Here is a 14,963-nt window from a genome sequence, read left to right as displayed (position 1 = left end):
TCTCACATCCATACATGACTACTGGAAAAACCATAGCTTTGACAAGATGGACCTTTATTGCCAAAGTAATGTCTCTGCTTTTTAACATGCTGTCTAGCTTGGTCATGGCTTTCCTTCCAAGGAGCAAGCATTTTTTAATTTCATGGCTTGCAGTCATCATCTACAGTGATTTTGGAGCCCCCCAAAAAAGTCTCTTACTGTTTCCATTATTTCCCCATCAATTTACCATGAAGTGATGGGACGGGGTGGAATGATCTTAGTTTTCCGACTGTTGAGTTTTAAGCCAACTTTTTCACTCTTTCTCACTTTCATCAAGAGGCTCTTCAGTTCTTCTTCACTATCTGTCATAAAGGTGGTGTCATCTGCATATCTGAGGTTATTGATATTTCTCCCAGCAAACTTAATTCCAGCTTGTGCTTCATCCAGCCTGGCAATTCACACAATGTACCCTGCATAGAAGTTAAATAAACAGGGTGACAATATGCAGCCTTGACGTACTCCTTTCCCAATTAGGAGCCAGTTTGCTATTCCATGTCCAGTTCTAACTGTTGCTTCTTGACCAGCACACAGATTTCTCAGGAGGCAGGTCAGGTGGTTTGGTATTCTCATCTCTTTCAGAATTTTCCACAGTTTATTGTGGTCCACACAGTCAAAGGCTTCGATGTAGTCAATAAAGCAGAAGTAGATGTTTTTCTGGAACTCTCTTGCTTTTTCAATGATCCAGCGGATGTTGGCAATTTGATCTCCAGTTCCTCTGCCTTTTCTAAATCCAGCTTGAATATCGGGAAGTTCACAGTTCATGTACTGTTGAAGCCTGGCTTGGAGAATTTTGAGCATTACTTTGCTAGTGTGTGAGATGAGTGTAATTGTGTGGTAGTTTGAACATTCTTTGGCATTGCCTTTCTTTGGGATTGGAATGAAAACTGACCTTTTCCAGTCCTGTGGCCACTGCTGAGTTTTCCAAATTTGCTGGAATATTGAGTACAGCACTTTCACAGTATCATCTTTTAGGATTTGAAATAGCTCAACTGAAATCCCATCAGCTCCACTAGCTTTGTTTGTAGTAATGCATCTGAAGGCCAACTTGACTTCCCATTCTAGGATGTCAGGCTCTAGGTGAGTGATCACACTATCGTGGTTATCTGGGTAATGAAGTTCTTTTTTTGTATGGTTCTTTTGTGTATTCTTGCCACCTATTCTTAATATCTTCTGCTTCTATTAGATCCGTACCATTTCTGTCCTTCATTGTGCCCATCTTTGCATGAAATGTTCTCTTAGTATCTCTAATTTTCTTGAAGAGATCTCTAGTCTTTCCCATTCTATTGTTTTCCTCTATTTCTTTGCATTGATCATTGAGGAAGGCTTTCTTATCTCTCCTTGCTATTCTTTGGAACTCTGCATTCAAATGGGTATATCTTTCCATTTCTCCTTTGCCTTTTGAGACTGCATCCAAGTACTGTGTTTCAGACTCCTTTATTGACTATGATGGATATTCCATTTCTTCGAAGGGATTCTTGCCCATAGTAGTAGATATAATGGTCATCTGAGTTAAATTCACCCATTCCAGTCCATTTTAGTTCACTGATTCTTAAATTATCAATGTTCACTCTTGCCATCTCCTGTTTGACAACTTCCAATTTGCCTTGATTCATGGACCTAACATTCCAGCTTCCTATGCAATATCGTTCTTACAGCATCGAACTTTACTTCCATCACCAGTCACAGCCACAACTGGGTGTTGTTTTTGCTTTAGCTCCATCTCTTCATTCTTTCTGGAGTTATTTCTCCACTGATCTCCTGTAGCATATTGGGCACCTACTGACCTGGGTAGTTCATCTTTCAGTGTCCTATCTTTTTGCTTTTTCATTCGGCTCATGGGGTTCTCAAGGCAAGAATATTGGTTTGCCATTCCTTTCTCCAATGGACCACATTTTGTCAGAACTCTCCACCATGATCCATCCGTCCATCCAGAAAGTATTAGAGAGCAAAAAGGAGTCTGTCTGATCATTGACTGTCAGTGTGCCTTTATTTTCCCAGGTTTGTTTATTTATCCTAAGTTTTTCTTGTTCTAGAATAACTCCCCGCCCCCCCATTAAGTCTTTTCCATGTGGGGAAAAATACTTCAAAAGAAGTTTTCTGGGAAAATATTTTCTGTGCTACTTTCCTAAAAATATAACAACTTAATTTTACCCACTCAGAGTTGATTCTAGAGTATGTATGCCACAAATAAACTGATTCAGCTCAGAAGTATTGAAAGAAAATATTGTACAGAATTTTAAAATAAGAAGTATTACAGATGCATGATACGCTGGATTTCATTACTTGTAATCATATAATATACTATACCAAGTACAATTCATAAACCTAGTTTTAAATTCAGTTCTAATAAGTAAATGTATTTGATCCTTTTGGAAGCAAAATTGAAGCACTAATCCAATCACTAATCCAATCTTCACTGCCATAAAAATTAAGGCTAGTCTACTTCCTTGGTACTAATGATGAGGCTAAATAGTGTATACATTTTTATTTACATATTCAATAATATGATGCTCTGTTCACTGAATGATGTTCTTCTGCCACTTGGTGGTGCTTGCCAGTTTCAGAATTTGTTTCTTGGTGGCACTGCAGCACTAAGTAGAAAGTAAGCTGAACAAAATCACAGCATTCCTACTGGAAAGGCTTTGCTTCAAACTGTTTAATGATTTAAAGAACCTCTGTGCAAGCAACTGCATTTGTTAACCAGTCACAACCAGTAATTTACTCCTTTGGAGTTTTAAGTTACTTTGGGCAAAATGTCTTAGGAAGAGTACATATTATTAGAGAGCATGCCAAAAATTTACTTAGCAGAGAATTCAATAACAGTTTTACTCGGCTAAGAGGTTCTGTAATATCCTACCTCTATAGCCAAGCACTCATACCCTAGCAGGTCCTGTTTCATTATCATAATTCCTGGGTAAACACTTTGAAGGACTTTGCCTTCAGTTTCAAGCATGACTTATTTTCATAAGCCTGATTAGTTACCACACCAGCCTTGCTATGGAAAATGACAGGTCCTCACTTTGAACTGGGGAGTTGTTCAATCTTAATCTACATTAGGCGTGCATCTCTGTTGCCCTCTCTGCCGAAAGAGTGCAGGGAAAAGACATCTCAGATTCCTTGTTTTTGCAATATTGGCTGGCAGTTCTATCTAATGGGTATTTCGTTTCCTAAAAGAATTTAGCTGCACTGTCTAGAAGCCGATTTTCTGATGCCTCCAACGTCTGGTCAAATTGATTTGTTTTAATGGAGTCTTGGTAAGGAGCGCGATGCCACCAACTAGAATGCTGGGATCTGCTGCTTAATTACCAGGAGCAGACACACAGAGATTCAGAAATCTTTGGAGGTGGACGGGGGGGATGGGAAGAGGGATCTCGGGGCGGAGGCGGAGATGTAAGATAAAGGGATGGGTTTCACACAGGATAAAGGAAAAAAAAAAAAAGATTTCTTTGAGGCACTGAGGTGTTGCACGATCACATCTCTCAAAGGAGAAGTTAAAAAGCATGGAAGTGGGAGGAGGTTGAAGGTTAAAGTACTTAAAAGGATAGCTCGGGTACAATTTGTTTTTCGGGTGGTACTGCAAAGGATAGATAGTCCCTGTTTTCAAAGTGTATTAGTGTCTCTTTTAAGTGATTGAGAATGGACACTAATTGCCTGAGAGGCACTGTCACGCAATGTTCTTCTAAATTCAGGGGACATGGGAGAGACAGAAAGATGAGGTTTAAAAGAAAAATAAAGGAGATGAGGGTTCTTGAAAGAAAGAGAAGGAAAAACATAAAGAAGAGAGGGGAAGGGAGGAAGGCAGGGAAGAAGGAAGGGAGGGAAGGAAGGAAGGAGCAGAGGAAGGGAAAGGAGGGTACGGGAAGAGAAGAGAGAGAGAGAGAAAAATCCTGAATCACATAACAATCACACGGAATAGAAACACTGAATGATCACACAGAAAACTCATTGAAATCACTGTGCAACGACGACCCGGGTCACGAGAGGAAAATGCTCCTCTGCATCCTTGTCCCGGGAAACTCCGGGTCCCGTTCGTTACTAGAGACTAAAATGCCATTAGGCTAGAGTGTTGTCTAACTGCGTGAAGAATGCAGCAGACGAAAGGCGGATCTCACCACGCCGTTTGCCGGCGCTGGTTGGGGCCGGAGAATGAAAGGCGCAGAACCAGAGACTCGCCGAATGAGACCTCCTTGCCACCTCCAGGTCACTGGAGAGCCGGTAGAGACCCGCGTAAAGCTCCGAGGACCACTACCCGCGCCGCCGAAGGGAGCCGCTCTTCTCAGACGCCGCAACCCGCGGATGCGCCTGGCAGTCCGCCGTGGCTGATGCAGACAGCAGCCTTTCCTTCCTCCTTCTGACCGCTTGTCCCAACCCATCCTGACCTCCGAAACACATTTGCCCTCACCTCCCAGGCAGCCACACAGACTACCAGCTGGAGAAGAGTGTGCGGTGGGGATTGGGCTTTCAAACCTCCAGCTCCTTGTAGACTCGGGGTTTCAGGGGGCCAGGGAAGGGAGTAGAGAGAGAGAGAAGCGAGCTGGGAGAGCCTGGCTGGCTGGTTGAGGCAGCTTGGCGAACAGCCTTAGGTTCGCAGGCTTCTGTGGGAACTGCTGCTGCTTCCAGGCCAGCCTGAGCTGTTCTCACACCACCGCCTCTCACCCTCTCCTGCTTCCTGCTACTCCCTAGAGAAACGTCCGTGGGCCGCTACTCCCTAGAGAAACGTCCGTGGGCTCTCCGCGGCGATATTCCCAGCCTGTATCCCGTCACAGCCAGGAGGCGCGCTCCTGTACGCTGGAGCGCCGGGCGCCAGCAGGACGCCCTCTCCTTGGTGCCCGCTTTCCCCTCTCCTGTCTGCTGCGACCGCTCCTCGGCCATCTCCACCCTCGCCAGCTCCAGCTCCGAGAGACGCCACCCAGCCGCGGCGGGCGCTAGAAGCCCGGGGTCACGCACGGAAGAGGAGCACTAGATCTGACCCAGCGCTCGGTAGGGGGCGTCCTGGGGCAGAGAGTGAAACAGCAGGTGGTATTTAAAGGTGAGGGAGTCGCCTGCCCTGCAGCCCGCAATTCTCACTCGAGCCATCCCCGCCTTGCCCGACTCGGGCCAGCGCCTGGTGAGCTAGCCCATCTGTGGCATCCGCCGTCGTCTCCTCCTAGCACCTCCTCGCCGACCCCTCCCTCCCGGGACCTGCATCCCGCTCAGCCAATCAACGCCCGACTGCCAGTTCCCACGTGATCCCGGGCGGGCTAAGGACCTGCTGCTTCCCAAACGCCAGAGGGATGCGGGCAGCAGAGCGCGAGAGGCGGCTGCCAGGCTGCGGGGCGCTTTGACTCTCCCTCCACCCAGCCTCTTTGGGCTCCTCTGGTCTGCTCTCTTGACTTCGGTCTCCTCTTGCTGTCCTGGCTTGCCAGAGCCCTCTGCTTATGGCAGCAGCTTCCCGCGTCCCCGGCGCAGCTTTTCCGTGGACGACCCTCTAGCTCCCGGGGCTGAGCCGGGTCACTGGATGTTGCTGAAACTCTGGAGATCATGCGCGGGTTTGGCTACTGCTTCCCTGTCAGGTGCCACTGCCACCGCCGCCGCCTTTGCTGCCGCCGTCCGCGGGATGCCCAGTAGCCCGCTGCCTGACCCCCGCGATCTTGTGTTCTCCCGAAGCCGTTTGCTGCTGCAGAGTTACGCGAACTAGTCATGGTGCTGTGGGAGTCCCCGCGGCAGTGCAGCAGCTGGACACTTTGTGAGGGCTTTTGCTGGCTGCTGCTGCTGCCGGTGATGCTGCTCATCGTAGCCCGCCCGGTAAAGCTCGCAGCTTTCCCTACCTCCTTAAGTGACTGCCAAACGCCCACCGGCTGGAACTGCTCTGGTAAGTCCGAAACCCCAGCCCCCGACCTCTTAGCCCCGCAGAGGAAACGCGCTGTTTCCAGCACAGACCAACCTACCCAAGTGCTTCTCCCCAGCTCCTCCGCTCCAACGCTCCCAAACCGTGAGACCACCGACCTCCACCCAGAGGAGAACTGTTCCAGGCCGTTAAGGAAAGGGGAGGGGGTCCTGAGGGGGCGGTGCACAGAAAGTGCAGGTAAAGGAACCTTTGCATCCTTGCACTTAAATTAGCTGCGGAGATTTTAAGAAATAGTAAACGAGGTTTTGTGGATTCATTGAAAAGAGGACCAGTCCTTGAAGAAACACTAAATCAGAACCTTTTCTATCATTAAAGAAAGAAGTCTAGCTGAAACCAGAGAGAAACAACTTTAGGAGATAGAACGAGCGAGAAAGCGATAAATCAAATGGTGACTGCAGGGGAAACATTGATTACTAGCAAAAGTACCATGAGAGTGCACTTGTCTGGCATTCAAGACCGGGTCACACAAATTCTAGAGGATCTTGGGTTTCCAAGACATTCAGTTTCTCTCTCTCAGCCCCTCTACCCCCCTCCCCCACTCGCATACACAGCGCCTTCTCTACTTGGCTGCAAAAGACGTTCTTTTTGCATCACCGAGATGCCTCCCTCTTGCCTCTCCTAGCTCCTAAATGGTCGAAGGAAGTTGAGACAAGAATCTTTCGACCGTCTCCCAGGCAAGGGTGGGTATAACCAAGGCCCCACAGGCTCACGCATAGGCGGGCGGAGGGCGGAACCGACCCGAGTGGGCGCCGGCTCCTCCATTTCTGGGCAGGCTTCCTTGGAGTGCGTCAGGCGCTCTTCTTGCTCGCTTGGGTCCCTTAGTCTGAATGCGAGAGCTTGGCAAGCTTGGTTCTGCTAAAGTCTCCTAATTAAATAGGAGCCGAGGATAGGAGTTGCTGCACTGTTCGAGTAGCTTCGCCTTTCAGCATGACAGCCCATAACTACCGGCGCGGTTGTGGTGTTTTGGGCATTTTAAACTCCATTAGCATGCCTGGATATTGTCCCCTAGGTCTGGTCTGTTCTAGTTTTAGCCAGTGTGTATGTAATTTTTCATCTCCTGTATATATAATTCTGCCGAAGTTGAATCTAGCTCTGAATAAAGTGGCTTTTAGGGATGTATGCGAGCTGAAGTGTATGTAACTTTGGAGAAGAGAGAATGACCAACTGTAACTCATAGGATAAAAGAATATGCCATGCTGGGTAGTGACTGGTGTAAATTCCATGAGGAAAATTATTATACATCATGTGGCTTGTGCTTTATAAAGACGAGTTGAAATTTGTAACCCTGTTAGATTTGGGTCAATATATTGCCTTTGTTCTGTTTTGGGGAATTTCTAAATTTGGCATTTTCATAAAGCTAAACATGTTTTCTTTAACTTACTCATGGCTCATGCATGCATCTATGTTATTTTGGAAATACTAAGTCCCACTTTGCAGGTACCTAATCACTTTTTAGGTGCTTTACCATAGGAATATTAAGTAACCTGCCAAATCAATTATTTGAAATGTTGATAGATTTGTAACCCAACATGACTAGTTTGTTTCATCCCTAGCTATGGTACTGTTTTAGGAAATAACTAACTTAAATATGAAATTGGGGATGACAGTTAAGAAATTAATTATTACCAGATACCTAACAGGGATTTGCAGAAACTAAAGAAAATAAACTGGTTTTCCAGGCAGATTAGCAAGAACCTGTATCCCCTCTACCCCTGTTAACTTGGAGGTGATCAATCTTCGTTTGAGTCAGACAGACCATCAGAAAAAACACTGTGCCTGTTTATCTTTATTATTGGAGCTTTGTTTCCTCTTTGTCTGGAGAAATTCCAAATAAGGGGTTGTTGCAGATCTTAAAGCAAAAGAATGATTAAAAATGGAAGAATAATGAAAGGACATTCTGAGACCATCACCAACTCTTTTCTAAAATGTGAAGTCTGAGGGTCATAAACTGTAGTCTACTTAATGAGAAAAAATAATGAAACTACGAAGCAATGTTAAATATTCACTTACCACTGCCAATATTAACCCAAACTAAAATAAAATAGCATCATCAAAAAAAAAAAAGAATATTCAAAGACAACTGACTAGAAAAGAATTGTGAAAGAGAAACTAGTATTAATCACTTAACTAGAATTTTTTTTAGGTTATCTGTAAAAAATGACCTTGTAGTACAGCTGTGGTTGTTTGAATTAAAATTTAGGGCAATTATTTTAAAGCTTAAAGATATTTCTTTTGTTGTTGTTGTTCAAGTCTGTAACATTTAATGACTGGCATATTCTCTTTAAATTTGAGGTTATGATGACAGAGAAAATGATCTCTTCCTCTGTGACACTAACACCTGTAAATTTGATGGTGAATGTTTAAGAATTGGAGACACTGTGACATGCGTCTGTCAGTTCAAGGTAAGAAATCTCATATTTGCATCTTCTAATTTACTAATGAGACTGCAAAGCAGAGATCTTCTTTTACAGCCCATCACTTGGCAATTTATGGCTATGCAAGCTAAGAGGAAAGCTGGCATCAAACAAAAGTACTGGCAAGAGAGCCAACTGATGTCAAAAAGACACAGCTTTTTGGAGAAATGTATGTGCCATAGTTATAAATGCCACTGGAGGTAGAAAGCTTCAGGTTGTCCTTTTGGTGTATCAACAGAACAGTAGGTTTCTGTGCCCCTTCTAACATGCATACTATAAGTCAACGTAATAGCCAAAATTGTTGTTGGATTGGAAGTGCGGGTTTATACTTTTGTTCTGTTGATTGAGGCTATCTTCTTTGGATCATAGTGCTCTGTTTTAATGGTATTGGGTTTTATTATTTTGGCAATCTAGATGAGTTTTTAAATGAACTCCTTATCAATGTGACTTCAAAACTACTGTGGTAGTTTGGAAATCATGACACTTATTAGTACTTGCCAACTTTTCATGGATACCACATTCAATTACAATTCCTAGGAATCTGAAAGAATGCAAATAGACAAAAGTCATTTCATAAATGAGGAAAATGTGCTTTGCCTAATGTTAAAAGCATAAATAAAAATTAAAAGAGAGATTTCCCAGTGATGTTATCAAAACTGGATTATTAGTATTTTTTAAAGATAGAGCTCAATCTCATTATTATAGTCATCATCTAACAAATGCTTTCTACCATGTGAATGTTAAAACTTTTCTCTTTTGATATGTTTTTTATAATTCAAGTATTTATAGATGCTTACTGATATCTTAAAGTGTTATTGAACTACTTTTTAAAATACACATGAAATCTAAGATAAGTTTCAATCAGAAAATATTCCCATTAAGGAAGCTATATACTGGGGATAGGGAAAACTTTTCCAAGGTTGTAAGCAAAATTTGAAAAAAAAAAATCAAAAAGGATATAAAACAAATCAAATATTAGAACTCAAATTCAAGTCTAAAATTTGTTATAGTTCAGTGGTCACTCAGTATCCACTCAGTATCCATAGGTCACTCAGTATGCATCACCACAACTACCAAAATCCAAGGATGCTCAAGTCCCTTATATAAAATTATGTATAATTTATATATAACTTTGCACATCCTCATGTACACTTTGTAATCTCTAGATTATTTATTATATAATGTATAGACAATGTAAACATTGTAAATACAAATACAAATTAGTTGCTGGTAAGTGGCATATTCAAGTTTTGCTGTTTAGAACTCTCTGGAATGTTTTCTCTGGAATATTTTTGCTCTGAAGTTGATTGAATCTGTGGATGTAGAAGCCCCAGATTTGGAGGGCCAACTGTATGTAATATTTAGAATTGTTGATGAAATTTAAATATTTTAGATTAATGTCACCTCCCAGTGATAGAGAGAAGGGAATTCACATTTAAATATGGTTTGAATGGCTTATAAATAAGCTAAAAACTTCTCGGACATTATTTTTTTCTTTCTAAGAAAATTAATAAACAGCTGACACTTGTACAGTGCACCACCACCCAGTAGGTGTGTCTTGCTGTGCCCATATTATAGTCTTTAAACCAGGCTAGAGTATTGGAAACATGCATGCATGTTTAATATTCATGCAATACCAATTTCTAAGGTCTCCAGCCATACTGAACAATTTAATTATGTTCTCTCAGTGAACTACTTGAGAGATATGGAGCATAAGAACCCTGCAAGTCATACTTTCCCCAAGCGTTAACTGAGGGGAAAATAAGTTGGATAAGTTATTAATTAAAAGCCCACAGGATTTTGTCAATTTTTTTCTTTTTAGTTTGTAATTCCCAGAAATATATCTTATTTTCGTAACCAAGGGTAGACATAAGATGTGAACCCATGAACGATATAAAATGAACCAAGAAGAATGTTCCTCAAATGGAAAGCCATAAGTATAACAAGATTTCACCAAGAGGCCAAAAAAAAGGAGTTCATAAAATTAAAAATGGATGCATGCTACTAAAAGAAAACGTATAATTTTCTTTTTAAAGAAATTGTGTTCAGTTTTCAGGTTGTACAAAGGGTTTTAGTAAAACTTTTGTCAACAAAGATATTTATGTTTTTTATGCATTTGGCTAGCCAGTTACATTTGTCATTAATTTAGATAATCGTTAAGTGGGATAGATTGCAGGGGACAGGGCTAGGGGAGTGAATGCAAGTTTGAATAAGAAACTAAAATGTAAATTTTCTTTTCCTAATGTCTGTAGCATTTTAAATTTACTACTAGATTACTGCTGCTATTAGTTTGTGCTTTGCAATAGTTGTCAGTCTGTCAGGTGAAAATAAACATTTCCCTAGTGGAAAATTTAGACTCTACACGTACCAGGAATATAGAGTGGCTGAATTAAGTTCAAGATCAAAGAAAATGTATAAGTTGTGAAAAGAAAAATAGATAAGATATTTTAAGCTAGGAGTATCTTGACTCAGTATTTCCAATACTTTCAAATGAATTTGAGAATTTTTTTCTGTTTTGCTCAGTCTGATGAAAAGGCAGATATCCTGAAAAATCCATTTTCCTATACACTGTTCTAGATCAGCTTAAGTCATCTACTCTATTTCTCCTGATTTCAGATACAAGTCCAAATTCTTCTATTCAAAATGGGATGCAAACTATGGTTTCTGGCTGAGAGATAAACTTCAAAGAGTATTGGGTATATGTGTTAAAAGCATAAATAAAAATTAAAAGAGAGATTTCCCAGTGATGTTATCAAAACTGGATTATTAGTATTTTTTAATGTTTTCCAGTTTGAATTACTATTGGAACATTAAGGTGAACAAATATTTATCTTCACCTCTCTTAGATGATTTGCAATAATCATATTCTACCATTCAAACATGTTATCTCATTTATTTCTCATATCTGAGTGAGGTAATTATTTTTTCCTCCTTTTACAGATGAGATTAAGGCTCATAAATATAAATAACTTACAACTAAGTGGTGATCTAGGTCCTTTGACACAACATCTAATTTTTTTCTAGGACATTATGTTGTTGTTGTTTAGTCACTGTGCATGAGATTTTCCAGGCAACAATCCTGGAGTAGTTTGCCATTTCCTTCTCCAGGGGATCTTCCTGACCCAGGGATAGAACCTCTGTCTCCTGCATTGGCAGGCATATTCTTTAGTGCTGAGCCATTAGGGAAGCCCATATGCAAATAAAAACATTAATAAGAACAACAAAAGTGCCAGTTTATTATACACAACTTGATATCAAAAGTAGTACAACTAATTCTTAGATGATGATATGAGTTCCATAAATAGTATGCAATCTCATGCATCTTACCTTGCTCTCTGCATACCAAATGGTATCCTGGTCATTCTGGTAAATAACCATGGGATGAAAATGTAGAGACAGTGGATGGACAAAAGGCAGGCTGGCTGGCTGGATGGATGGATGGATGAATGGATAAAAGAAGGAAGAGAGGAAGGAAAGAAGTCACAGATGCATCTATTCATAGATACTACTGATCATATCAATTAATATGTAATGATCAATGATCACTTTATAATTTAAAAATATTGTGAAGCCTTATGTTTTACAAATATCATTTAATTTGATTGTTTTCATTTAACAAGCTACGCCCTAGATCTGCAATAGTTCCAGTAACTAGAATTATAGAACAAATTGCCCAGAACTTAGTGGCTCAAAAGAATGAACATTTATTTTGCTCATGAATCTGCAGTTGGACAGGGCTTAATGGAAGCATCTCATCTCTGCTCCTCTTGGCATTAGCTGAGCGGGAGAGGGAACTCAAAGGCTTGGTTCTGTACTCCTCTCAGGACTCACTCATATATTGGACTGTTAAATGGGGACTTTGGTCCTTCTCCATATAGATCTCTCTGTTTGGATTAGTTTGGCCTTCCCCATAGTACAGTGGCTGGGTTTAAAGGGCAAGCGAGCATCCAGAGAGTGAGAAAGAGCCAGGTAGAGGCTACATCCCTTTAATGACCTAGCCTCAGAAGTCATATGAGTCACTTTTACCATAGTCACAGGCCTGCCCACTTGTTTAAAATCATAAAATAGTTCCACATGAAAAAATGTAGTCACAGAGAAGTAAAAGTTACCTATGGAATGATCAAAGGATTGGGACATATGCAGGTTTTTTTATCTCTTGCTTTTTTGGAAGAGAAACGTGCCATATCCTAAACCATTATTCCTAAGCCTTTGACAAGTGGGAATATAACAGAATTCACTTAACATCTGTGGAGCGCCTTCTACATGCCAGACTAGGGAAGGTGCTGACAATATATAAAATACAAGTTATGCATAGCTCCTAGATGCTGAAATCTCAGTTAAAAGAAATTCTTATTAATCAAACAAGCAATAGATCATATGAAAAACTTCTCACATGAATTTTTTCTTCATTTGTAGCAAAACAAATTCCATATATTCTAGAGCATCAAGTCATTGAGTTCACTGGTGTAACATGTTGCTGCTTTCTTAAGCAATGTGGAAATTTTGGAACAAAATCATTCACTGAAAAACACAAAGTTGGAAAATAAACTTAAGATTTTTAAAACATCTGAAGGAAAGCAGAATCACTTTTCCCCTGAGAGGAAGTTTGGACAACACATACATTTATGAGCTTAACCATCTGGGCTTGAGTCTTGTTTTTCTCTCCTACCAGCCAACAATGTGGCCTTTAGCAAGTCACCTAACATCTGAATCTGTCCCTTCCTCTGAAACTGAGCAATATTCATGGTTACCACTAAAAAAATATATAGTTTCAAAATTAGGCATATTTTAATGTAGTAGTAAGCTCATTTTTATATTTAGGGTTAGCCTGTTTTCCTTTATTTTTCCACTTTTAGACATGCATGCCTTGGTGTCCATGTTAGATGGTAACTCTGCTAGTTAAAGTATATATCATGAAAGACAAATAATTTACATTTCTTTTTATAAATGAATATTCCAAAGCATTTTGAAACATGACTCAGTTAATCCTCCCAAATGCCCCAGTTAACCATTTCAAATGGGAGAACTGAGCTATAAACTTGTTAAATATTTTATTGCTGAGTGATATACACAAGGTCCTACACTCAGAAATGGGAGAATATGGGACGAGACTTCCACTTCTAAGCCTTAGTGATTTAGAGTATACTTCCTCCGTGTGTTATTCATTTTAATGAGTGCAAGTCATGTTACTAAGGGCCAAAAACAGCGTGCTGATAATCTACAGTTAAGCTCTTTTCAACTCCATACAAATCTCCCTTTTGGCTTGTGCATGGAACTTGGCAGCTCTGTTTTTAGCACTGTTCACATTTGGCTTACTCCATCCCTCAGAAGTGCCATATGAGCACTTTATCAGTTTATTTCGTATTTTAAGATGCATATCAGCATTGTGTACTAGCAGTTGACAGAGATAATAAATACTTCCTACCCCTCACTCCCCATCTACTGATTATATCTGAATAATCTACAGAAGTAGATGAAAAGGATAAATAGAGAAATTCTAGGGATTACAAAGAAGAAAATGTGGATCCAGATCATCTACACACAAAATATTGTAACCAGGGTTGGAGATGAAGATTAAAAGGTAACCCAGAACAAGAATGCTAGGACACAAGCATGAGGAGCTAACTGGCCCAGCCATTTGCAGTAATTATGACTCTCATCTGCCTACTGAAAGGGTCAGCAAGTCTACTGACTATGTTACCAACTGTTCACTTTTTCTGGTCTGTCTTCCATGTTCTCAGTAGTCTTAGTGCGTCCTCATAGATCCTCCCTACATTGTCCTGATCCTGAACACAGCCCATTTATCAAACACTGGTCCATCCACCTGCCTCCCTGGCCACAGTTCTGACATCAGCACCACGCACATGTATTTGATGTCTCTTCAGTGCTGTTTATTGGAAAACTTAACTCTTTACTGATATTTTTTAATTGCCTTTTTTTTCCAGTAGGGATAAAAATGTTCAGTTTTACGGTGGGTCAATTTTCAGGTGTATGTATATTTGGAAAGTGAGTTGCCTATTGAATTAAAATCCTCATGAGTGAAAAGTTCCTATCAAAATGTTTTCAAATATAATAATGTAGATAGCCTGAGTCAATGAGCCATATTATGTAACTATGGAAAGGAATAGAAACTTCCAGAATAATTAGACAAGAAACTAGAAATAAAGATTTAAAAAATGTCATATTTAAAATATTTCAATCTAATCATATTTAAATAATTTTTAAATAGATATAATTTGGTGTCTATATTACCTTGTTAGCAGTTATGGTGATTATGTGTCATACAATTTGAATATACTATTGGGAGAATACTACGTAACTATTAGTGAAAAATTATATTTAAGTTTTGCAATAACAGATGCAAAGTCAGACTCAAAAAATTTTAATTTCAGAGAACATTGTGTTATATCATTTAAAAAATGGTTCGAATCTGTTATTACATAACGGCAAAGGGTAAGAGCTAAATGGTTGATTGGGAAAGGAAGTACAGATATATTAAGAAAATAGAGTGAGAAAATGAACCTCAGGTTTATCATCAGATTTAAAAAAATTTTTTTTTACTTTACAATATTGTATTGGTTTTGCCATACATCAACATGCATCCGCCATGGGTGTACACGTGT

At 40.4% G+C, this 14,963-nt stretch overlaps 1 protein-coding gene across 1 annotated transcript in view; it reads left to right on the top strand.

The window, feature by feature from the left end:
* Positions 1-5,331: 5,331 nt before the first annotated feature.
* TMEFF2 (transmembrane protein with EGF like and two follistatin like domains 2) overlaps positions 5,332-14,963 on the top strand; it is a 276,817-nt gene continuing 267,185 nt past the window's right edge. Inside the window, exons 1-2 of the mRNA XM_055572972.1 lie at positions 5,332-5,890; positions 8,219-8,328. Of these exons, the coding sequence (XP_055428947.1) occupies positions 5,719-5,890; positions 8,219-8,328 (282 nt within the window). The 5' untranslated portion in view covers positions 5,332-5,718. The remainder of the gene's footprint in view (positions 5,891-8,218; positions 8,329-14,963) is intronic.

The sequence above is a fragment of the Bubalus kerabau genome, chromosome 3 (genome assembly GCF_029407905.1).
Source record: "Bubalus kerabau isolate K-KA32 ecotype Philippines breed swamp buffalo chromosome 3, PCC_UOA_SB_1v2, whole genome shotgun sequence".
NCBI classification, from domain to species: Eukaryota; Metazoa; Chordata; class Mammalia; order Artiodactyla; family Bovidae; genus Bubalus; species Bubalus kerabau.
Note: the sequence above shows the minus strand (reverse complement) of the source record. Positions and strands in the feature narration are given on the sequence as shown.